This window comes from Perna viridis, chromosome 4, assembly GCF_037379345.1.
Source record: "Perna viridis isolate PV_CMFRI_1.1 ecotype Kerala chromosome 4, ASM3737934v1, whole genome shotgun sequence".
NCBI lineage: Eukaryota > Metazoa > Mollusca > Bivalvia > Mytilida > Mytilidae > Perna > Perna viridis.
Window position 1 is genome coordinate 14,467,503 of NC_142448.1, and position 22,845 is coordinate 14,490,347.

General features: G+C 33.6%; 1 protein-coding gene across 1 annotated transcript; it reads left to right on the forward strand.

The window, feature by feature from the left end:
* The first annotated feature begins 1,241 nt into the window (after positions 1-1,241).
* Positions 1,242-13,509, forward strand: LOC148618984 (dehydrogenase/reductase SDR family member 11-like). Its single transcript, XM_088578450.1, has 7 exons — positions 1,242-1,402; positions 4,422-4,625; positions 4,855-4,949; positions 10,816-10,945; positions 11,435-11,524; positions 12,670-12,735; positions 13,236-13,509. Exons 1-7 carry the CDS (start codon positions 1,271-1,273, stop codon positions 13,275-13,277), a joined length of 759 nt encoding a protein of 252 aa, XP_088434576.1. The 5' UTR covers positions 1,242-1,270; the 3' UTR covers positions 13,278-13,509.
* The last annotated feature ends 9,336 nt before the right edge of the window (positions 13,510-22,845 follow it).

Sequence of the window (22,845 nt, forward strand, 5' to 3'; positions counted from 1 at the left end):
AACTTGTCCTTTCAGAATTATGTTGTTGGGTTGCTAATTACATATATAAGTTGGATCATAATGCATAAAAATGTCCTTTATTTGATTTGTTTTATCTTACTTAATATGTTTTGTGTATATACGTGTTGTAACTGAGGACCTCCAGATTAGAAGTATATTTGAACATAACGACAACAATATACTTTTGAATGAGTAGAAGTAAATTGGCAGTCACGTACCGAAGATGTAATAGTTGTCTTAATTTAAATTCTCAGTATAATTCTCAGTATAATATATCAACTGATCTAGAACGACACGAACGAAATAAAATTGACCAATACTGAAACCAGCGAAGTCTGGAACAATCTTGTCAACACTCATTTGACAATAAAGCTGAACCAGATACACACTGACTTGTTACTAACAGAAATTTGAAACTTATTTAAAGTTTCCGACTTTTTTTGTTTTTAGCACACGCTAATATTTTCAATACCAAACCATGCAAACTGTACCATGATTGAGATTGTGTTTGATATTTTATGAAGTTCACCAGTGTAAAAATGAGAAATAAGAACTACATAGGACACTATGGTGCATAAATCACTGACTAGCGAGCATGTTTTACAGGACCATACCATAGGTACTTGGGGTCGGGAATTCTTTTTTGTTTAAAAGGAAAAATACGAAAGCATATGTTATAACAGCGAATAGTGCACTTATACTATCCATATGAAGTTTTCTGATATATGGGGGTCGACTGGTAATAGTCCTATATACCAGTCGACCCTCATATATCAGAAAAATTCATATGGATAGTATAAGTGCACTACTTGCTGTCACAACACATTATTTCGTATTTTTTTTCTTTTTAACAAAATAATAAATAAATAAAAAAAAAAATAAATAAATAAAATTAAAAAAAATCCCGACCTCAAGTACCTGTGGATCATACAAGAATTCCTTCCGTTATTAACCGATAGTAATTAAAACCAATTTTCATATGGAAGGAAATGATAGTCGTAAAAAAAGAATAATGTAATGAAAAAATGAATAAAAGTAATATCAATTGAAACAAAAAAAAATAAAACGAAATCATATGGAAATTTCGGAACTTTTGCACAACGATAAAAGGGGAAAACTCTATCGGAAGCTTGAAAAGTTCTAATATCTTCAAATGTATTTTTGTATTTGAAGAATCAGTTTTTATCTAATTTTGGTACATTTTCAAATTCGGAAATCATAGTTTCCGATACGACTCCGCTTTCATCAAAAGGTCATTATTTAGGACATAATGGATAGGTGGGTTGGGCGTACTGCGCTTGTTACTGGAGCATCTGTTGGCATAGGGGCAGCAGTGACGAAGAAATTGGTTGAACATGGTATGAAAGTTATCGGATGTGCCAGAAATGTTGAAAAAATTGAGGTAAGCACCTTAATCATTGTGCAGTTACGGTCGTACTACTAGTAGTCCGAATTTCCCCAGTCTCAGATTCAGAACCTGGTCTGCAATCCCCGAGACATCAATATCCAAATAAGGCAGGAGAGGGTTAAAAGGTCAGCGAGGACTTTGACTATAATATACTCGTGCAAGTATGAACTATCACAAACTGTTTTCAAGTGCTAACCGTTATCATACTTTTCCTGTTATGTATAGACTTTGGTTGTAATTAATGATTGCTTTTTAGTGCTATTTTAATAAGAAGGGTATTTCCATTTTGAAAATGCCAAGTATTGATAATTGATTCTGAGAAATCTTCTTTACACTCATTCTTTGGACGAAAAGATTCTATCATACCTAATACTAAATACTTTACAATACAGGGGTGGATCCAGGATTTTAGATTGGGGGTGCGCACAGTTATAATTGTACCGAGCGAAGCGAGGCGAAAAATTTTATGAGGTTAAATTTTTGAAATATTTTTCTAGAGTAAGTGCAATGTAGATATCTTTTGTGGTAAAATTAGCAGGAAATTAAAGTTTCAACCTAAAACTGCCTAAGTCTACCCATGACAACCCATGCTTTGCAAATATTAGGGGGTTTGCACAACCACCATGTCCCTGCCTGAATCCGCCCCTGCTTTATTGGCACAAGCCAAACAATAAATGGTGTAGGCCAAATATAATCCCTTTTGAGATTTGGGGCTGGAGATATTTTTTTTGTTTTGACCACCTCTGATGGTCAAAACAAAAAATATTTCCAGTGCCGAATCCCAAAAGGGATTAGGCCAAATACAGATAATTGCTATACATATATATCATACATGGTTAAAAACTATTCAAATGGTATGGTAATTTAAACATCATTAATAATATGTATGTGTAACAGGAGGGGTTTGGAACATCTAGAGAGCGAGCTGTCAAGCCATATATTTTAATAGGTATAGTTTCAATCACTACAAAGTTTCTTCTCCATTTGCTATGATATTCTTTAACAACTCACAACTCCAGGAAAATATTTACTTTGCAATCCCCTTTTTCACATGATTGTTCAGATTCGATCAGTGGGACCTGAGTCTTTGTAACCTCATTGTTGCATAGGGCTAAATGAGACGAAGTAAAGTTGCAACATTTATAAAAATTGAAAGAGTGGCTATGAAATTAGCAGTGAAAAATAACATAATTTCAGAGTCTGTAAAAGACATGTACAGAATTAGTATGTCTGAAGAGACATTGTAACACAAATTAGACTAGGTCTTAATAGACCTTATTCTGAAGAGACTGGTGCTTTGTGTAAAATTGGCCCTTGTGGTAAAAGCATTGTATCTCTCTTTTTAAAGATGAAAGTCTAAGCTAAGCAAAATGGCACTTGATTAAATGCAATGTACCATAGATGAATTTAACATAGCCTTAAAATTCAGTGTGAACATATCAAATGGTATCATACCATATTTTAAATTGCAGTCATCATCAATAGAATATGATATAATAATCAAAAAATTTCTGAACATCAAAAATATAAAACAGTGTCCATAAATATCTACATCACAAATGAAATGTCCGTAACTATCACAAATATTGTTCATATGAGTATTTCATAACCACTAAGGCAGGCGTTCCTCCCTCCATAAAACATGTACATGAGGTTCAAACACAAGGGTAGAATGTCAAACACAGTTCATTATCACAGTCTCTAAAGATGTTGATTAGGCATCTTAGAAGACTGGAAAGAAGTTCTGCAAAAATAGTACAACAGAAATATTAAATATTACAAGTACTCTGAATCGTCAAAAAGTGAAATGCAGTGTAATAATTCCTATGATATGTCAAACTGTTGATAAGATATCACAGTGTGCAAGTTTAAGACGGGCAAATACAAGACATGGAAAACACAACAAGGAACATAAAAATAACCAAAATAACACAAAGTAACAAAAGTAAATGAGTAACTGGAACTGTACTAAAAATTGGGAGCATGGACTAGGTGCACCGGTAGGGTAAACATCCTCTGCTTTTCTAGAAACACCCGCCGACTTGCTCATGAAAGCAAAGTTCAGGGTAGATGTAAGAGGAAAGGAAAACTATGACACGTCATAGACCTGTAATTTAATCATAGATCTCTGGATACGTTGAACAAATAAGTTTTCATGGTGCAGATGGATACACTGCAACGATCTACGAATTTATGATGACGACCATAAAACTTCTGTAGTGATGACGTCAATCTTGTAGCAACATAACCCTGTTCCAGAAGCCTAATTTTTAAGACGTCAAGCGCGATACTTAAAGACTGTGTAGTTGTGGCAATCCCGTATGGCATAACGTATGAGTTGTGACATGAAAACTCCATACGCGGGTGCTGAAGCAATGTTGCCACATATGAAATGAAAGTTGACAATACGGAATGGGAAGTCATCGCATTTGTCATTTAGTTTGGTCTTTACCACCGATCTCTAAGTATAGGTCAAGCTACATGTGTATGATGCTGACTTCACAGTGTCTATATTATCTTTTATCACAAGTTATTTAGGGTAGATGCGATGTATCCAATCCCCGAAACTAGGATTGTTTGACGCTTATACGTCATGTGCTTAGCGGAAACTGAGATTAAAGAATCTAGCTAAACGATGTTCTTTCTTTTGGATCAGATAAGCTATTATGTTAGCCTCATAAGAGTGAAGGAATAGGTCAGCAAATATAGGAACACACTTTTTAGAAGTCATACATAAAAGGTGATAAGCCGAAAGTGTGTTAACTGTCTAAGAAATTTCCAGAAAGTCTTATTTCTTATAAAAATTAGTTTATTTGAATTCTAATTTAAAAAAAAAATCCCGTCATTTTTTTCACCATAGATCACTTTCCCAAACCCCCTCGGTACTTTCATTAATTTTCTAATTATTAATCTGAGTTACTGGTTGCATTTACACTATTGACAAAAATATGGATTGATCATTCTCTGCATAATTCTTAGATGAACATGTACTCAAAAGTAGCTATACTTCCAGAAACTTAAAACAGATTTATCATCAGCCAAAGGCCAACTTATTCCTGTCAAGTGTGACTTGAAAATTGAATCGGACATTCTGTCGATGTTTTCAATGATCCAGAAAGATTTCGGTGGAGTTGATGTATGCATCAATAATGCTGGGTTAGCCCATTGTGCACCTCTTTTAAGTGGTCAGACTAGCGACTGGAGAGAGATGGTCGATGTGGGTAACATTTGTTTCATTTAAATATCACAAAACCGTACTATAACAATTTTGGTAGAATTTAACATTTTATAATTTAATTTAGTTACAAAGTCTGAGGATTATATTTTGAATGTTTTATATTCGGTCCTAATAGGAAAAGTAGATTTAATATTTTTATAACTTTGAGTTATCACTTCTTAAGAACGTTACCAAGGGTCTAAATTATTTTCTAAAATACAAATTGCAGGTAAACATCATGGCTCTAGCAATCTGCACCCGAGAAGCAGTGAAACAAATGAGGGAAAAGGGAGCTGATGATGGACACATTTTTTTAATTAACAGGTATTGATTATGGTATTATACTGCATTTCTATGTGTCTAAATTGACATCCTAGGTATTTATACCTATACTTTGTACCTTCCCTTTGAATTAAATGGAAATTAATTACAAATATATTTCTTGATGAAATATTTTATGCACAAAATTGTATCCTATTATTAACAACTTTCTTGTTTTTATAGTCCGTTTGAGTTTCGTTAATCTTCGTAAAAATTAATTTTTCATCTGCACTTATTTTTCTATAGTGCATAAGAACACCAAGAATATTAAAACAGACCTACGTCTTTTTGCAAATTTAATTTTAAATATTTTAAAGTCAGTTTTTTTCATTTTGGATTTTAATATATAATGTAAACATAAACAAAATATTCATGTGATCAGGCTACATAAAATAGCTAGGTCACTTCAAGTAATTTAAATAACTACAGATAGAAAGTTTTGTGATGGTAAATGTGATATCCGTAACCAATCGCAGCTTTTCGACCAATCTCTTTTATATGCAGGATTAATGTTGATTCCAAGCATCCTCATAATGCCAGGGCTCTTGTGTCCACTTGTGTCTATGGGAGCTTTGACAAAAGTGGACACAGAAGCCTGACATAGCGAGGATGTGTTGGGGTTGGCTAAGGATGTACCGATACATCCAAAAATTACTGACTCTATTTTGGTTCAGTATTTCTATTCATCGATTTTGTGATAATATTGCATTACCACTAAATAGTCTAAGTACACGTACTGTTTGATTTTGAACTGAACTGCCACAGTTCATTTGCTAAAAGGAGAAATCAGCCGCAATGGTGTGTATAACTGAAGAAACATAAATTCTAGACGATATGAAAAACAATTGAAAATATCGTTTAAAATGAAAATAAATTAAAAAAAAATAACTGTCTTGATGATCTTAAGTTGATTTAGGAAAGTAATTTAATTGATTGAAATCGTTATATGTATACAAGACCGGTTGTTCCCTTAGTAGTGTTGCACCTTGTGGTACAATTTCTGGTCCTTTCACTTTATGCAGGTTATCATATATACATCAGGAACAAAAGTTTGTTTCTCTGACCCTTTATTCCTGATATAGGTCAATTCACAAATGACAACAAATATGTCCAATCTAAGACCGAAGTGAAAGAGGACATAGATTATATCAAAGATGGTTCAGGGGTTTTGGAGACAAATAACGGTATTAAAGCTGAGTTTATAAACAATTTTTTCCTTAGTGTCTTGGAGATTTTGTCAATTTTTGACCTGAGAACTGAAAGGAGGCTAAAGAAGATTAAATTTTATGAAATCATAGTTAAAAACACTTGCGTATGGTCAATGAAAATAAATCTCGAGGTTCAGACTCGATCCACCTAAAACTAATTAAGGAAACCGACGACAACATCACTAACCAATTACAAACTTTTTCAAGAAGCCAATGGACAACGAGGAAATACCAGAAGCTTTGAAGGTAGTTAACATTAACCCAATTCATAAAAAGGCCCAAAATATGAAGTATCCAATTATAGGCCAATCAGTCTTACCTCTTTTATATGCTAAACGATGGAAAGAATAATCCCGGACAAAATTATGGAACACATGGAAAAAACCAAATTACTCACAAATCATCAACATGGCTTTAGAAAAGGAAGCCCTTGCCTTACCGAACTAATAAAAGTAATGGAGAAGTGGACAGATGACCTGGGCAACCAAACATCCATAGACCTTGTAATTATCTCGACTTCCAGAAAGCTTTTGATAAAGTGCCTCACAAAAGACTAATCCACAAACGCAAAGGATACTCAATAGACGATATCGTACTCTATTGGATTAAAGATTTCCTCAATAATAGACAACAAAGAGTTTAAATGGAGACCGCTCAAATTGGTCCAGTGTCACCAGTGGAATTCTACAAGACAGTGTCCTTGGTCCTATACTCTTCACAATCTATTATATAAAGGACCTCCCAGATTCTATTGAAAAAAATATCTGCAGACGACACGAAGGTCTACGCCACTGTAAACACTGAAGGAGAAATTAATAGTGTACCAAGGGACATAGGTGCTCTCATGAATTAAAACCAAATGTAGACTCTTGCACAAAGGTCAATAAACAGGTGCTAAATGTACCATGAATAATGAGTTAATAACAGAAACGAACAAAAAAAAAAGGTATCGGAAGAACAATAGATAACAAACTGAATTTTCAAGGGCATTTCAATATCCAAGTTAGAAAGGCAAATAAAAAATTAGGTTTGATAAAAAGAACCTTCAAATATTTAGACCAAGAAATGTTCCTTGTTCTATATAAAAGTCTATTACATCCACACCTGGAGTATGTTAGCTCAGTATGGTCTGTTCTGAATAAAAAGGAAGCAACCCTGATAGCAAACGTGCAAAGAAAGCAACTAGATTAAAAAGTCATCCAACACATGACCTGTGGAGAAAAGCTGATCTATCTAGGTTTACCATCATTACAGTACAGAAGGGCTAGGTCAGACATAGTTGAGACTTACAAAATTATCAATGGTATTGACACAGTGGATTGTGGTAATATTTTTCCAATCAGAGACTCGAACACTAGAGGTCATAAATATAAGTTTTAAAGAAAAAACATTACATAACAAATAAGAGGAAACTTAGCTTTTCACAAGGAGTTGTGGACATATGGAATTCACTGCCAGAAACATATAATTTTCAAGAGTTCCCTAAATATACGTTGGAAAAAACAATCCAATTAGACTTGTACCTGATTTCTATGGACCGGAAACAGGTTTTGAAAAAAAACATTGAAATGCATCAGAGAGGCGATGCCCAAGAAGGTCTAAACAACAAGGTAACGAGATACTTCATACACCAAAATCATCAGTTTTGTTTCATGGTTTTTGATTAGTGCTTGGTTTAGAAACAATATATTGCTAGTCACTCAGTTATCCGAACATTGTCAATATTGTATTATTTTTGAAGATTCTCTACCTCTAAATTTCTTCTCTATTTACCATTTTTACACACCGCCATCTTGTTCTCAACAACCAAAACAACCGAGTTGGTCTGCCTCTCGGCACTGTACGTTGTTAGCGTTACGCTAACTCTGAAATGCATTCTGGGTTCTTCGATTTTTGGACAAACCATTTAAACGTAAACAAAATCTCCTAGCACTGTAAGCATGACAACAAGGGCAAATGGGTTTGTCACTCGAAAATGGTCATTTTTGTCTATTCTGACATGTGGGGTTCAACAGGAGCAAAACAGGAACCAAAACACATTCATTCCACAGCTTGTACACTGCGAAGGCCACTGACGCGAAATAAGGTTCGCTACAGTCACGAGTGGGGGGTCAGGAGTCTCCTGAAGGGTCACGAGTGTGAAAAAATGAGAACTTTTCCAATTTGTGGACTCAATTTGGCCTTTATCCGGAAGTAGTCTATACAAGGGGTCGACATAGAAATGGTTGTGAGAGCCATCATTCTTATTTAGATTGCACACAAAATAAAGCACTATAGATTAATTCAGCTCTTGCACGAGGCCCAGAAATCAAACCTACCTCCTAAAACAGTCTCACTTTTTGGGCATCGGAAAGCTTATAACCTCTCTTTTCAGCTCTCCAGTCATTATTGTATTGAAAATCTCCTATGAAATTGTTGGATGGATTGAAACAAAATTTAGCATAAACAAACTGTGCGTGAGAATTTTTGATCTTATGAAAAACATGACCGCTGTTACTATAAATAGATTATAGGGGTCAAATTGCAGAATTTGGCACATAACTCAAAAAGAGTTGGGTTTATCTAAGATCTGGCGGGAGTAAAATTGTTCAGCATGATTGGATGTACCCATGCCAAAATTTTCAGAAAGTCTCGTTGTGAGCTGAATGAGTTGTGTCCTGAAATGGATTATTTACGCAATTTTACATTTCCAACTTGAAAATCTTCTCCTCTGAAACAACTGGATGGATTGAAAAAAAAAATAGCCAAAATGTTCAATAGAACGTCTTTAACAAACCATGCGTGGGGATTTTTGATCTTGCGAAAAAAACATGACCGCCGTTGCTTAAAATATACCATAGGAATCAAACTGCAGAATTTTGCACGTAACTCAAAAACTGCTAGGTTTAGGTGGGAGTTTAATTGTTCAGAATGAAGAGTTAAACCTTTGCCGAAATTTTCAGAAAGATCCATCGACGGATGAATGAGTTATGGATCCTAAAATGGATTTTTTCCAAATTTTTTGTATTTCCAACTTTTAAAATTTCCTCCTAAATTAGTGGAAGTATTGTAATCAAACTTTGCATGAATATACCTTTTGATATCCTTAATAATATGTGTTAGTGGATTTTAGATGAGGCGAAAACCATTGCAAATGTTACTGAAAAAGGCCATATGAGTCAAATTGAAGAATTTCAACTCGTAAACAAATGGGTTGAGCTAAATTCTGACAGGGTAAAATTTTCATAAAGCTCTGTTAAAGTCTTACTAACCACTTCTAACTTTATCATTACTCTACATGTTAAAATGTAATTTTCTAAGTTTCATAGTGAATTCCAAGGACAAATGACATCTTAAATTTGCATACTATTGCGAAGCATTGAAATTAAGGCTTTCAAAACCATTATGTTAATGGTACGATGATCGTAGAATTTCTTCACAAAAATGCTTAAATAAATACTACTGAAAATTCACTAATTAACCTTTTCTGCTAACAAACAGCATTGAGGCAAATTACTCACACATGTAAACAATATTCATACACTTTTGTAGTAAATGACAAATATGATTTTAGAGAACACATTTTCAGTTTAGGTTTGCAATCCATCCGTCCGTCTGTCCGTCAGTCCATCAGTCTGCCAGTCAGTCAGTCAGTCAGTCAGTCAGTCACACTTGGTTTTCCGGACATTTTTTTGTAATGCCTCATCCAATTTATTTCATATTTGGTATATAGTCTTATCATGACAAGTTACAAGTTAAGTTCGAATGTTGTTGCGGCAAAATGGTTTATATGGAACTTATGGCCCTTTGACATAGGCAATTACAAAACATTTTATGTTTCATCATTTTGATGCAAATTGCTGCTGTCATTCTAGAGTTATTTGCCCTTTAATTCATAATAACGAAATTTTTTTTCAACTTCCCTGGTGATAGAAAGAGAATGTCATTATGCAGCTTTCTGTCATGCAAAAATGTTATTATCTACTGTTAAATGAAGCTCAGGTTTGATTTTGATGGAATTTGCTTTTGCTGTTCAAGAGTTATTTTCTCTTGATTGTTAAAAAATAACACCATAAATTGTTAGTTTACATATATATAAAAAAAATATCATAAAGGCAATGAGTTCAAAGGCCGAAAGGGGACACTGAATGGCATCAGCAATACTGTCAGAATGCTTGTTATGACTACTTTTGATCAGAATACACACAAATAATGCACTTACAATGCATAGACTTTGGTTCAGTTGTTTTTGGTACTACACAGGGGGTGGCCATTTGACCCGGAAGTGGTTAGTGAGACCTGACCAATGTCGGACTTACTGCCTTGGAAGAGTAAAAAAATGATCGAGAGATATATTTTTATTATATGAAGACCGGGTAGACAACTAAGATCCTGTGTATTGAACAATATGGTCAAGAGACCAGCTTTAGAAACCCAAAAAGACTATTTTGGACCAGGTGAGCGATCCAGGCTCTCTAAGCCTCTAGTTTGAAATTTACCTTTAAAAAAATTTCAACAATTTGTAAAACTCAAACACACTATAGAAGACAAACCATTTGAAAGCATTTTTTTAAGTTAATTCTTCAAATTTCAGTCTAACGACACAAATGCAAGTGCCTTTTTATTCTAAATATTTTATATCCATATTGAGAATTTGATACATTTGTAAAACTACGTTTCAGTATGTCAGGCCACAGAGTTATTCCATTTGCTTCCGGTCATTTTTATACGGCTACTAAATACGCTGTCACCGCCTTTACAGAAGGCATCAGGAATGAACTACGTGAAATGAAATCGCGAATTCGAGTAACGGTAGGCTACTTTATTTAAGGCATGATTTAGCGGGAATAATACATTATGATCAGCCAAAATATCTTTTTAATTCATTTGAAGTCGACAAATTAGAGCAATTCTTGAACATATATTATTTCTTTCCTAATCATTTTGTCAATTTAATTAATATCAAATGAAGAACTCTCGGTGTTAGTGAGTATATAAAACAATTTTGTTCAATCAAAAACGCATATTATCTTAATTAATTTGCATATTATTAAATTTGTCACATGTGATATAATAAAAAAGCTTGTAAAGTTAAACAAGTATTTTTCTATCCTATTCTACTAAATTTGTTGTCAATACATATTTATTAAGTGAAACAGTGAATGTATCATACCTTTTTTAAAAGATTTTTCGTTGTTTTATTTGAATTACACAGTAATCAAACTTGAAAACAACCCTTGATTTTCATATTTTGGAATGTACATGAAAATTATTTTGCCGAATTATCGGTTTTTATTTTAGTCCATTAGCCCAGGGCTTGTAGAGACAGAGTTTGCTTATAGGATGAGGAAAGACGAAGAATCGGCAAAGAATCTCTATAGCAGTGTTCAGGTATGTACAATCAGCAAAGAACCTCTACAGCAGTATTCAGGTATGTACAATCAACGAAAGAAACATCTATTTAGTTAAGATTGCGTTTAAATTTGGATGTCCTTGCTCTTCCATAGTTTCCGAAAGTACGCAGACTTTTTGTATCGCGCTAGACTTCTAACAAATAGGCTTCTGGAACAGGGTTATGTTGCTACAAGATTGAAGTCATCACTACAGAAGAAGTTTTTTGGTCGTCATCATGAACTCGTGGGTCTTTACGGTGTATCCGTCTGCGCCATGAAAACTGATTTGTTCAACGTGTCATAGTTTTCCTTTCCTCTTTCGTCTACCCCGGACTTAACTTTTTATGGGCAACTCGGCGGGTGTTTCTAGAAAAGCAGAGGACGCTCACCCTACCGATGCACCTGGTCCATGCTCCCAGTTTTTTAGTGGAGTTCGAGTTGCTCATTTGCTTTTGTAACTTTGTATGTGTTGTTTTAGGTTCTTTATGTTCCTTTTTATGTATGTCTGTTTGCTACGTCTGGTCTTTGTCCTTGGATTGCTTTCTCTTGATTGCTCTTTCATTAATCGTCGGTTAAACTCTTTGTTAATGTTACCGCAGTTGTCCACAAAACGGGGTTTGTGACGTTACCCCAACGCATACCACTTTATAACGGCGTATTTCTCCTGTATTCAGATAAGTTTATCCTGTCAAGGCACAACAGCTATCAGTAGTTTACTAAGTCGGAGTACCAAATGAATATTGACCAAGGAACTTAAGTTATTCATGAATTTAGCGCATGTATGAGTGATATGCTAAGTATGGCTTATAAATGGCCGTATCTGAATATCATTTACAAGTTGACTTAAACTCACTGTTCCGGCGAACTTGAGTTCACGAAATGTGTGCTACTTGCTTCTGTATGTATTATTTATTTCCTTCACGCTGTGTGTCGTGATCATCGTCAGTTCTCTTGTTAATTTTCCCAGCGTTATTTTGTCCACATATTTCTTTCTGCTATCTCTTGTATTTAATAATGTTTCCTCATAAGCATTCAATACCTAACGGTGCACCCTATGATACAGAGAGGATTGATGTGATTTAAAAAATATGTAGATAGTGTATGCTCATTACAAAACCCTTATGGACTTCTTTGCTTTTTAAGTGCTTGCAGGCAGGTGATATAGCAGATTCTTTACTTTATGCTCTTAGTGCTCCAGCCCATGTACAGGTAAAGAATTAACTTACTTTGACTATATTAGAAACAGTTATTTTTTTAATTTTTTTTATATGGTTGTGAAATTTTTATCTGTTTATAAATCAAAGTATTTAGAAAATGTATTGTGATTATGAATCGCTTACACAAATCCATACATAAAGTTTAACATAATCAGAACATGATATAATGCTATTTCAGTAGTACTGAAACGACTTTTTGTAAGTTAAGAGAAATATTTACTGTAACATCAAGAAACAAAACTCTTGTTCATATTATAACCCGAATTCTTTATGAGAGAGAAAGAGAGTCAATAATAATAAAGACAATTGGAGACATACGAAGCAGGAAGGAACAATCGATCATACAAACAACCCGAGAATGATGTAATAAAGAGGGTAATCTTGGTTGGCGTCATTCAGCTTATGTAAGATATACAATGTTGTTTGACTACCAATTATAAATGTACTTGTATGTATAAATGTAATTCATTAAACCTTTTCTATATTCAATAGGTACATGATATATTAATGAGGCCTACAGACCAAGTCAGCTAATTTCCAAGCTTTTGTATTATGACTATTTTAAGCAGCATTCAGTGACAAAAAAATCAATTATGATGATTATTTTTGCTTTTTTGATAGCCTTTTTGTAAAGTTTTCTTCTAGTATGGTTGTTGATGTCAGTATCCTCTCCGTCAGCTTCTTGAATTATTGAATACATGTATTATTCTCTGCCATATTCAGATGTAGATTATATTTTAAATAAATTAATAAATCATTAAATTACTTTATATTTTTTTCTTTAAAATTTCAATAACCAGTCATTTTAAAACTATAAAAGTATATGTTCAAAAATGTTTTGTGAAATGAGTAAAATGCGGGTTTTACTAGAAAAAGAGGACATTTACCCTACCGATGCAACTGTTCCGTGCTCCAAGTTTTTTGCTGAGTCCAGGTTGCTCATTTACTTTTATGTGTGTGTTTCTTTTTGTTAGTTATTTCATATTCTTTGGTATATGTGTCTATTTTCTTTGTCTGGTTGTCACTGGATTGTGTTGTCTGAGTGGTCGTCCGTGGATTGTGTTCTCTGTCTGTTCGTTGTCCGTTGATTGTGTTCTCTGCCTGGTCGTTGTCTCTGGATTGTGTTCTCTGTTTGGTCGTTGTCCCTAGATTGTGGTTTGAAAATAAATGTTCTAATTCTGGTCCATTTGATATCCCGTAGCCATTAACTTGGATTTCGATGTTCCTGAAATGTCACTTTCTATTTTGATGTTTCGGTACTTTTTTGCCGACAATTGTCGGCTTTAGGTATTTACTGAACTCATCAAGCACACTGGAATTTTGTCGTTGAAGCAAATATTGATGAAAGCATTTTTCTTACACACATTTTCAGTCAATCAAACGTCTACCAACCATATGGGTAATGTGTATCTTCATTGTTATAAATTGTATGCTATTTATATAAAAAGGTGAACATTCGACAGATTTTTATAGTTCGTTTTAATGTTGCATTTTCCTTGGGGGAGGGGGGGGGTTGAGCGCTCGCTTACATATTTAATCCCGCCACATACTTTATGTGCCTGTCCCAAAACAGAATACGGTGGTCCAGTGGCTGTCGTCGTTTCTTAAGCGTTCTTACTGTACATATTAGGTCGATTTTCATATAATATGGATAGTTTCACTTAAAATTTTTTTGGGCTTTTACAGCTTGCTTTATGGTATGGGTTTTGCCCATCATCGAAGACCGTAGAGTTACCTGTAAAAGTTTATTTTTTTTTGTTTCTTGGTATTTTGGTGAATGACTGTCTCATTGGCAATCATACCACATTTCCTATTTATTATATTCACTATATTTGAAGAAAATGATAGTCAGTTGATTGGTTTGTATTCAGAAACAGAACTGAACAAATAAAATGAATAAAAGAACAAAACTGAAATGTAAAATAATCTTTTTAATAATACCAGTAGAGTATTTTGTAAAGATTCAACTGTCATCAGGTGCATGAAAAATAGGAGTCATATTAAATACACATTTCTACCAAACATTTTATCTTTGGCACTTTTCCTAATGAATGTTCTTAGAGTAACCATATGGAAAAAAAAAAAAACCAAACAAACAAACAAAACGAAACAAAACAAAATTGGATTGAAAACTCAATTTTTTAATTTTATCCAACATATTTAATTATCGCGTTCATCTTCGGTACGACCATGGTTTAAATCAAAAGGTAGCTATTTAGAACCGAATGGAAAGGTGGGTTGGACGTATCGCGCTTGTTACCAGTGTATCTGTTGGCACAGGGACATTAGAAGTAATTGGTTGAAAATAGTGTGAAAGTATATGCTGTGCTAGAAATGTTGAAAAAAAATTGAAAGCCCTCGGAAGCTCCTGCGTTTAAAGAAACTGATACGGTGATTTTAAAACAAAAATATGTTTTACCCTGATCTGAGTGTCATAAATATTCCGGGTTCTATGTCTGTGTCATAAAAGGTCTAAGAGCTTTGACAGTATAAGTTGGATTTCTATAGGTCTAAAGTCCAAAGTAGTTACTCTTTTGGTTGAAGCCTTTATTTCTCTGCTGTCTCGATGGGTATTCCAAGTTCTTAATACATCACCGTTATTTTTTATGTAGTCGCTGATGCATATTTGCAGCATTTTTCATATTTGTTCAAACTTTAAAAGAACATTATGTTGATTGCATTTCCGATTTACGTTTGAATATGGTTTTTTGAAAGTAGTTAGATGCAGTATGTATCATTTTTTAAAATAAATTTTATGAAACTTTCACAGAATATATTATTAAGTATCAAAGATATGAACCTCCTTTCTTAGATTTTGATCTGAATGTTAATTAGATGGGTTGGGTGGATTTCCACAATAAATAATTTTATTTGGCCTTCATGAGTATAGCGAACCTAATTCTTATGAAGGGGAGGGTTACTTTCTTTCATCCATTATTCCGCTAAACCACGAAATGTAATTTGGTGAAACTTTTACAAATTATTTATTTGATATTCAAGATATGCACCTCGTATTTTAGATTTTTTAAAAAAGTTTTTAGTTTTTTTTTCATAACAAAAGTTAAGCTTTGCCTTTCACGAATATAGGGTATCCAAGGGTATCCGTCATTTACCCGTAACCCCACTACATCATAGAATAGAATTTCATGAAACTTTCAAAATATTTATACAAGATTAAAGATATGCACCTCTTTTTTGACTTTGATCTGAATATTTTTGGAGATTTCCTGTAGCATCATATACGTATATAGGGTACCTTTTTTGATTTCGTACCACCGTTACACGGTCTCTTACCCATTACACCTCATACAATAATGAAAGGAATGTAATAAGATATCAAGATATGTACGTCTTATTACAAATTTTGATCTGAATATTTGGATTTGGGAGGGGTAGGTATAAAGGGTACCCCTCTCAAATAAAAAAATTTCTCCTATACCAAAGAAAGGAATTTAATGTAACTTTTATCTAATTTTTATAGTATATTCCCATTGTGCACCATCTATTTGGATTTGACCCAAGTCAATTGGGAGATCTAAAGGAATCAGCTGTCAAATAGGATATAAATTAAGCAATTCTCAAAATTTTCCAAGTATAATGTTTTATATTTACTAAGTATTGTATCTCAAACATTTTATCTTTTGTACATCACATTAAGGGAAAACATACTGACGTGGAAATTTTGATAAATTTTTGAGTTTGAGCAAAGGAAATGCTGTTAGGGGACTGGCATAAAGCCATAATTAAATATAGATTAAATATTTACAAGACAGATAGATTAAAATAATGAACTTTGAATGCTTGAAGAACGTTACCAGAAATAAACATGTATTTTATTTTTACAATACCTGTTTCTATTAAACATCATGGCTAGCCATCTGCACACGAGAAGTGGTGAAACAAATGAAAAAAATGTGTAGCTGATGACGGACTGATTAATTTGGTTAACGGATATTCAGGTTTTAACTATATGAGTTTTCTAGGTATTTACCTATACTTCGTTACTTTCCTTATAATAAAACATGTCACGGTTTGAGATGTATTCCGAATTCATACCTCTACATAAAGGCCTTTCTCTTGTATTCAGATAGGTTTGACTTCCTACAATTAGGCTTTTGGAACAGGGTTATGTTGCTACAAGATTGAAGTCATCACTACAGAAGTTTTATGGTCGTCATCATGAACTCGTGGATCGTTACGGTGTATCCATCTGCACCATGAAAACTGATTTGTTCAACGTGTCATAGTTTTCCTTTTCTCTTTCGTCTACTCCGGACTTGACTTTTTATGAGCAATTCTAAAGAAGTAGAGGAGGCTTACCCTACCGGTGCACCTGGACCATGCTCCCAGTTTTTAGTGGAGTCTGAGTTGCTCATTTACTTTTGCTACTTTGTATGTATCAATTCAGTTACTTTATGTTCTTTGTTGTGTTTGTTTGATTACCGCTATAACCTTGGTTCCCTTGATTACTCTTCCATGTCTGGTCTTTGTACCAAGATTACATTCTTTTGATTTCCGCTAGAATCTTAGAATCTCTTTGTTACTTTGATTACTCTTTGACCTGTTAAGTGAAAGTGGTTTATCTTTATCTGAAGCATGACAGTTATCATTATTTTACTAAATTGGAGCTTCAACTGATAAGTATTGAAAGAGTAATCAAAGGAACCAAGGTTATAGAGGTAATCAAAAGAATATAATCCAGGGACAAAGACCAGACATGGAAAACAGACATACACAACAAAGAACATAAAGTAACTAAAATCATACATACAAAGTAACTAAACCAAATGAGCAACTCACACTCCACTAAAAACTGGGAGCATGGACCAGGTGCACCGATAGGGTAAGCGTCCCCTGCTTTTCTAGAAACACCACCGAGTTGCTCATACATTGAACTTTGGGCCATGTTAAAAAAACAAAAAAACAAAAAACAAAAACAAAACTTTTTGAATTTTGATTTTGAAAAAAACCTTTTTCTTTAATTTGAAGAATATCGTTAGGAAGTTAACATAAGATTGCCCACACTTCCCGGAAACCTGAGTTTTTGATGGGATTTATATGTGCTGCTCGCTACTGATTACTTTCCTCACGTTGTATCTTGATCGCCGTCAGTTTTCTTGTTGATGTTCCAGTTTCTATTAGTCTACAGATTTTCCTTCATTTATTTATTTATTCATTTTTTCTCCGGAGCTAATAAAGTCTCTTCATCGTCCACATATTCCTTACCAATGAAATTCACTCTATGGTATAAAGAGGACTACTATAAATATTTTTTTAACATTACGTAAAAATCTTTCTGAATCTAACAAAGACCTTATGACCTTTGCTTTTTTAATTGTTTACAGGATGGTGATATAGAAGATTCTTTAATTTATGCTCTTGGTGCCCCATCTCACGTTCACTTACTACGACTTCATATAGAACACTTTTCCCCTTAAAATTTGTTTTCCCATCCACATTTCCCGAGTATAATAGTATTATTAGTTATTTAAATCTGATTGTATAATCAAAATGTACATTAAACTATTTAAATATGTATTGTGATTAGGATCCTAGAATGGAATTTTTTGAGATACACAACAACAATAAGTGCTGTTATCTGTCAGATAAAACACAAAAACTATATGTTATTATTTCTTATTTCATCTCTCATTCTTCATAAGAAAAAAAATCATAACTAACTGAAAATAATAACACACACACACACACACACACACACACACACACAGAGAGAGAGAGAGAGAGAGAGAGAGAGAGAGAGAGAGAGAGAGAGAGAGAGAAAATGATGCACTAGTAATTAAGTAGGTGATCTTGATTGGCACCATTTAGCTTTGCAAGATACACAATATTATTTGACTATCAATTTTAAATGTAAAATTAATACCAGAATTAAGTTCTGACTAGTTTAGTAAATACACGTATTCTATGTTTTTTTGAGTTATTACGACTGCTAAAAACATTTCGACATTTTTACACTTATATTAAGCATATATTAAATGTTTGATATGATTAAAATCAAATATTTTAAATTAAGTAATTAATTCTGCAGGTTTTGCAAACCGAAAAGATTTGCAAACCAACTTAAATGAAAAAACTTCTGATAGAGCACCTATGGAGCTCGATGCTATTTTGTAACCACTGAATTACAAACACGAGTGTACTGCGTGGTATACAGTGTTTCAGGCAACTGTACCAGACGACAAAACATATGAGCTCTGTAAACGACAAGACTATATTGTAAGGGAAAGCCAAGCTTGTTGCAATAGTTTGTCAAAGCAAGCAGGAAAACTGGTTGCAAGAAGCAACCAGATTTAGCGATCCATCGATGTTTGCGACAACGTTTAAGTTCCCATTCCAAGCGTAGGCAACCCTAGGAATATACTATGAGTATTGAATGCTATCGATTTTAATACTGAACATAACAAATTCAGTAAAAAAAACTGACTTTTTGCGTCTACATTCTACCGAAATCAGTTACGTTTCTTCTAAATTCAGGTATGTAACAAAAGACTTTTTTTTTCAGTTAGCAAATAAGCGTAAAATGGCCTGTTTATACCAGTTATTATCTGTTATTACTGGTCAACTAAGGAATTACAGGTAATTATTGAAATGTTCAGTAATTACTCGTAATAGCTGATTACGCTTATTTGTTGTAACATATATATATAAAAGTAACCCATTTTTTACATTTAAATATACTTGACGCGGCATATTGACAAAGTCAACAAATATATCAGCCCTGCTTTGCGTCACCAAAATTTGATATTGCGGTTGGTTGAAAGATTTCTTTGGATTAAATTAATTTCGCCATATAGATTGTTTTTTTTTTTTAATTATTTTTCACATACATCGAATAAAATTATTTATTTTCATATATGTAAAAGTAAAATGTTCGGATAAGAATGATATGAAAACTATTTTTAAGTATATACATGAATATTTTATTTTCAAAAATGTCTGATATGAAATATTTATTTTTAAATTCTTCCAAGACCCAACCACCTAAAATCAAATAGTCTCCCCTTAAACCCCCTTAAGAAAAGACTTTGAAATATAATTAATGTTAATTTAAAATTATTGGCAGATCTTGTGTTCTTGTACCATTTGGGGACGTGATGGTACTTGTGTGCCTCATTGCCAACACAACTTAAAATTTGTATTACGATTGTTTTACTATACTATAAAATAAACTGCTTGTGTGAAAATATAGTACCATTCACCCGGTACCTGGTTTTGATCATTCTCTCATTGATATATTTTCATGTTAACAAGATTTTGGGTTTCTTTTTTATTGTAATGAGTGCCACTTTGACTGTTAAATGATCTCTCCGGGAAGAACTTTACGATAAAAATGGAATGATTATTCATTCCCTACTGTTAAATATTTGTTTTTAAATGGTGATGTCTCCTTGTCGCCATCATATAGTATTATACATCACAATGCTCATATTTGCTAATATTTGTAACAATGTTTCGGATTTTTACGAAAGAAATCTTTATATAACCGAGAAATTACTACATCAGGGTTTTCGATATTCACAAGCTCATAGTGCGAGGCACCGAATGGGACTTGATCTTTTTGTAATCAAAATCAATTTATGTTCTGTCATAACAAAATCATTTTTGTCGTACAAAGAGTAATCAAGGGAATCAAGGTTAAAGATGTAATCATAAGAATGTAATCAAGGAACAGAGACCACACATGGAAAACAGACATACACAACAAAGAACATAAAGTAACTAAAATCTTTCATACAAAGTAACAAAAGCGAATGAGCAACTCGGACTCCACTTAAAACGGAGCATGGATGAGGTGCACCGGTAGGGTAAGCTTCCTTTGCTTTTCTAGAAACACCCGCCGAGTTGCTCCGAAAAAGTCAAGTCCGGGGTAGACAAACGAGGAAAGGAGTACTATGACCCGTTGAATAAATTAGTTTTCATGGTGCAGATGGATACACCATAACGATACACGAGTTCATGATGACGACCATAAAACTTCTGTAGTGATGACTTCAATCTTGTATCAACATAACCCTGTTCCAGAAGCCTATTTGTTAGAGTTCTATTGCGATACAAAAAGTCTGCGTAGTTTCGGCAAGCTCTGGCATAACGTTTGAGTTGTGATATGAAAACTCTATACGCAGGTGCTGAAGGGATGTTGCCACGGATGAAAGAAAAGTTGACAATTCTGGATGAAAAGTCATCACGTTTGTCGTAAAGTTTGGTCTATAGTTTTCCTTTACCATCGATTTCTACGTGTAGGTCAAGATATAAGGCTGACTTCACAGTGTCTGTTGTATCCTTAAACTATGTTATATAGACTTGTTTTATGATCACTTTTTCAATTTTGTAATGACAAAATTATTTTTTGTAGAAAAAATTCATTTGTGTGCGTTGTGTTTGCAAATATTAACTTATTTGCATAGAAAATTTACTTGTGTTACCTGATATGGAAATTAAATAACAAAAGTCAAGTTTGTGAAGTTGAAATTATATGCAAAATGTTGATTAAATTAGTTAGCATCCTGTGATTTTGTAATTACAATTAATTTTTGTGAAGACAGAAGTGAAAATTTAATACAAAAGTCAATCTTGTGTCACAAAAGTCAAATGAATTATCTCATCACGATTTTGTAAGAAGGCCTCTCATTGGATATAGTAACCGCGGGTCTCAATATTTAACAAATGGACCAAAGTCGGCCAGATTTATCGATCAGGATCCATATTTTTTAATTATAAAAGTCTATTTGCGGGACCTCGAAATTGAGGACTTCAAGGCTAAACCACCTGACTGTTCTTGCAAATACCCTCCATTTTAATATGATCCTCCCGGTTACGTTATTACGGGAGAGCTAAACATCATCGAAAACGAATCTCTCCGTAAGTTCCTTTCTAACGTCACAAGAACCAAAAACCACGCTCCATAAATTGGAATTATAGCTTTAAAGGTCTTGTTGATGCCGTGGAGGACTATGCAAGAAAATGGATAGAACGAGAACAAGATGACATTGATTCACTATCAGAGTGGGTAAAGGCTGTGAGGTCTTTAATTTTGAAATGTATGAAAGTTTGGAATAGGTCAATGAATGGCAATGCTACACCAGTTTTCAACGACCACGATGTAGCACAAAATGTCCAATGCACTTTCACTGTATTTTCTACAAAGCTGATTTTACAAGAATGTAATCCAGGGACAAAAACCAGACATGGAAAACAGACACACACAACAAAGAACATAAAATAACCCAACCAGTACGTACAAAGCAACACAAGTAAATGTGCAACTCGGACCCCACTGTGAACACTAAGGCTTTGCAAGATTGGCCCCTACCAGCCTTACAATTACAGGACCATATAACTGTGTAACTCTATCACAGTTAAATTTAATATCAGGTATCTGTCTTGTATTAAGCGGGTGTATGTCAAAACATGGAGGCTTCATTTGCTATTTATTGTTTGAGTGTTCTTGTTTTTGTTTTTGTTTTTGCCAATGACTTTCACTTTTCATACAAAGTACTGGATAAATATTAGACCACGACACTAACAACTTGTTTTTGGTGAAAAACAGTATTTTCACGAAAACTAATGCCTTAGAAAATTAGTCTATTTCATAACCTCAAAATAAAATTGAAAGTAGAATAAGTCTTGCTTTAGTTCGACCTATTCTGGTGAACTAAAATTCTAGCCTTTTAAATAGTGTTATTCTACATTTTCTCGAAAGATATGGTTTTAAATAAGGTTGAAAATTCTAAAAATTAAGGGTTTATCATAGAAGCTTATAAGAAATGATAATATATGACCTTAAGAATGACTCATTCGGATTTGAACCTCTTGAAGGAAGTCAAAGTATAAAACTTATTATAAAAGTCCGCACATCCAAATGATACTGATGCTAAAAAACATAAATAAATTCAAAACAAATTCAAGCTCTACCATGTTCTAATATATTTTCTTAAACCATAAGGATAAACGTATAAAGAAGACCATAATTAAACCCGGACGAGTTATGCTATGAATGATAAATAAAGATCGATCGACTATTATACTAGTGCTTACGACATCCGGGTAATCATTGAGTTAATTTTAGAAAGTTAAATTTAGA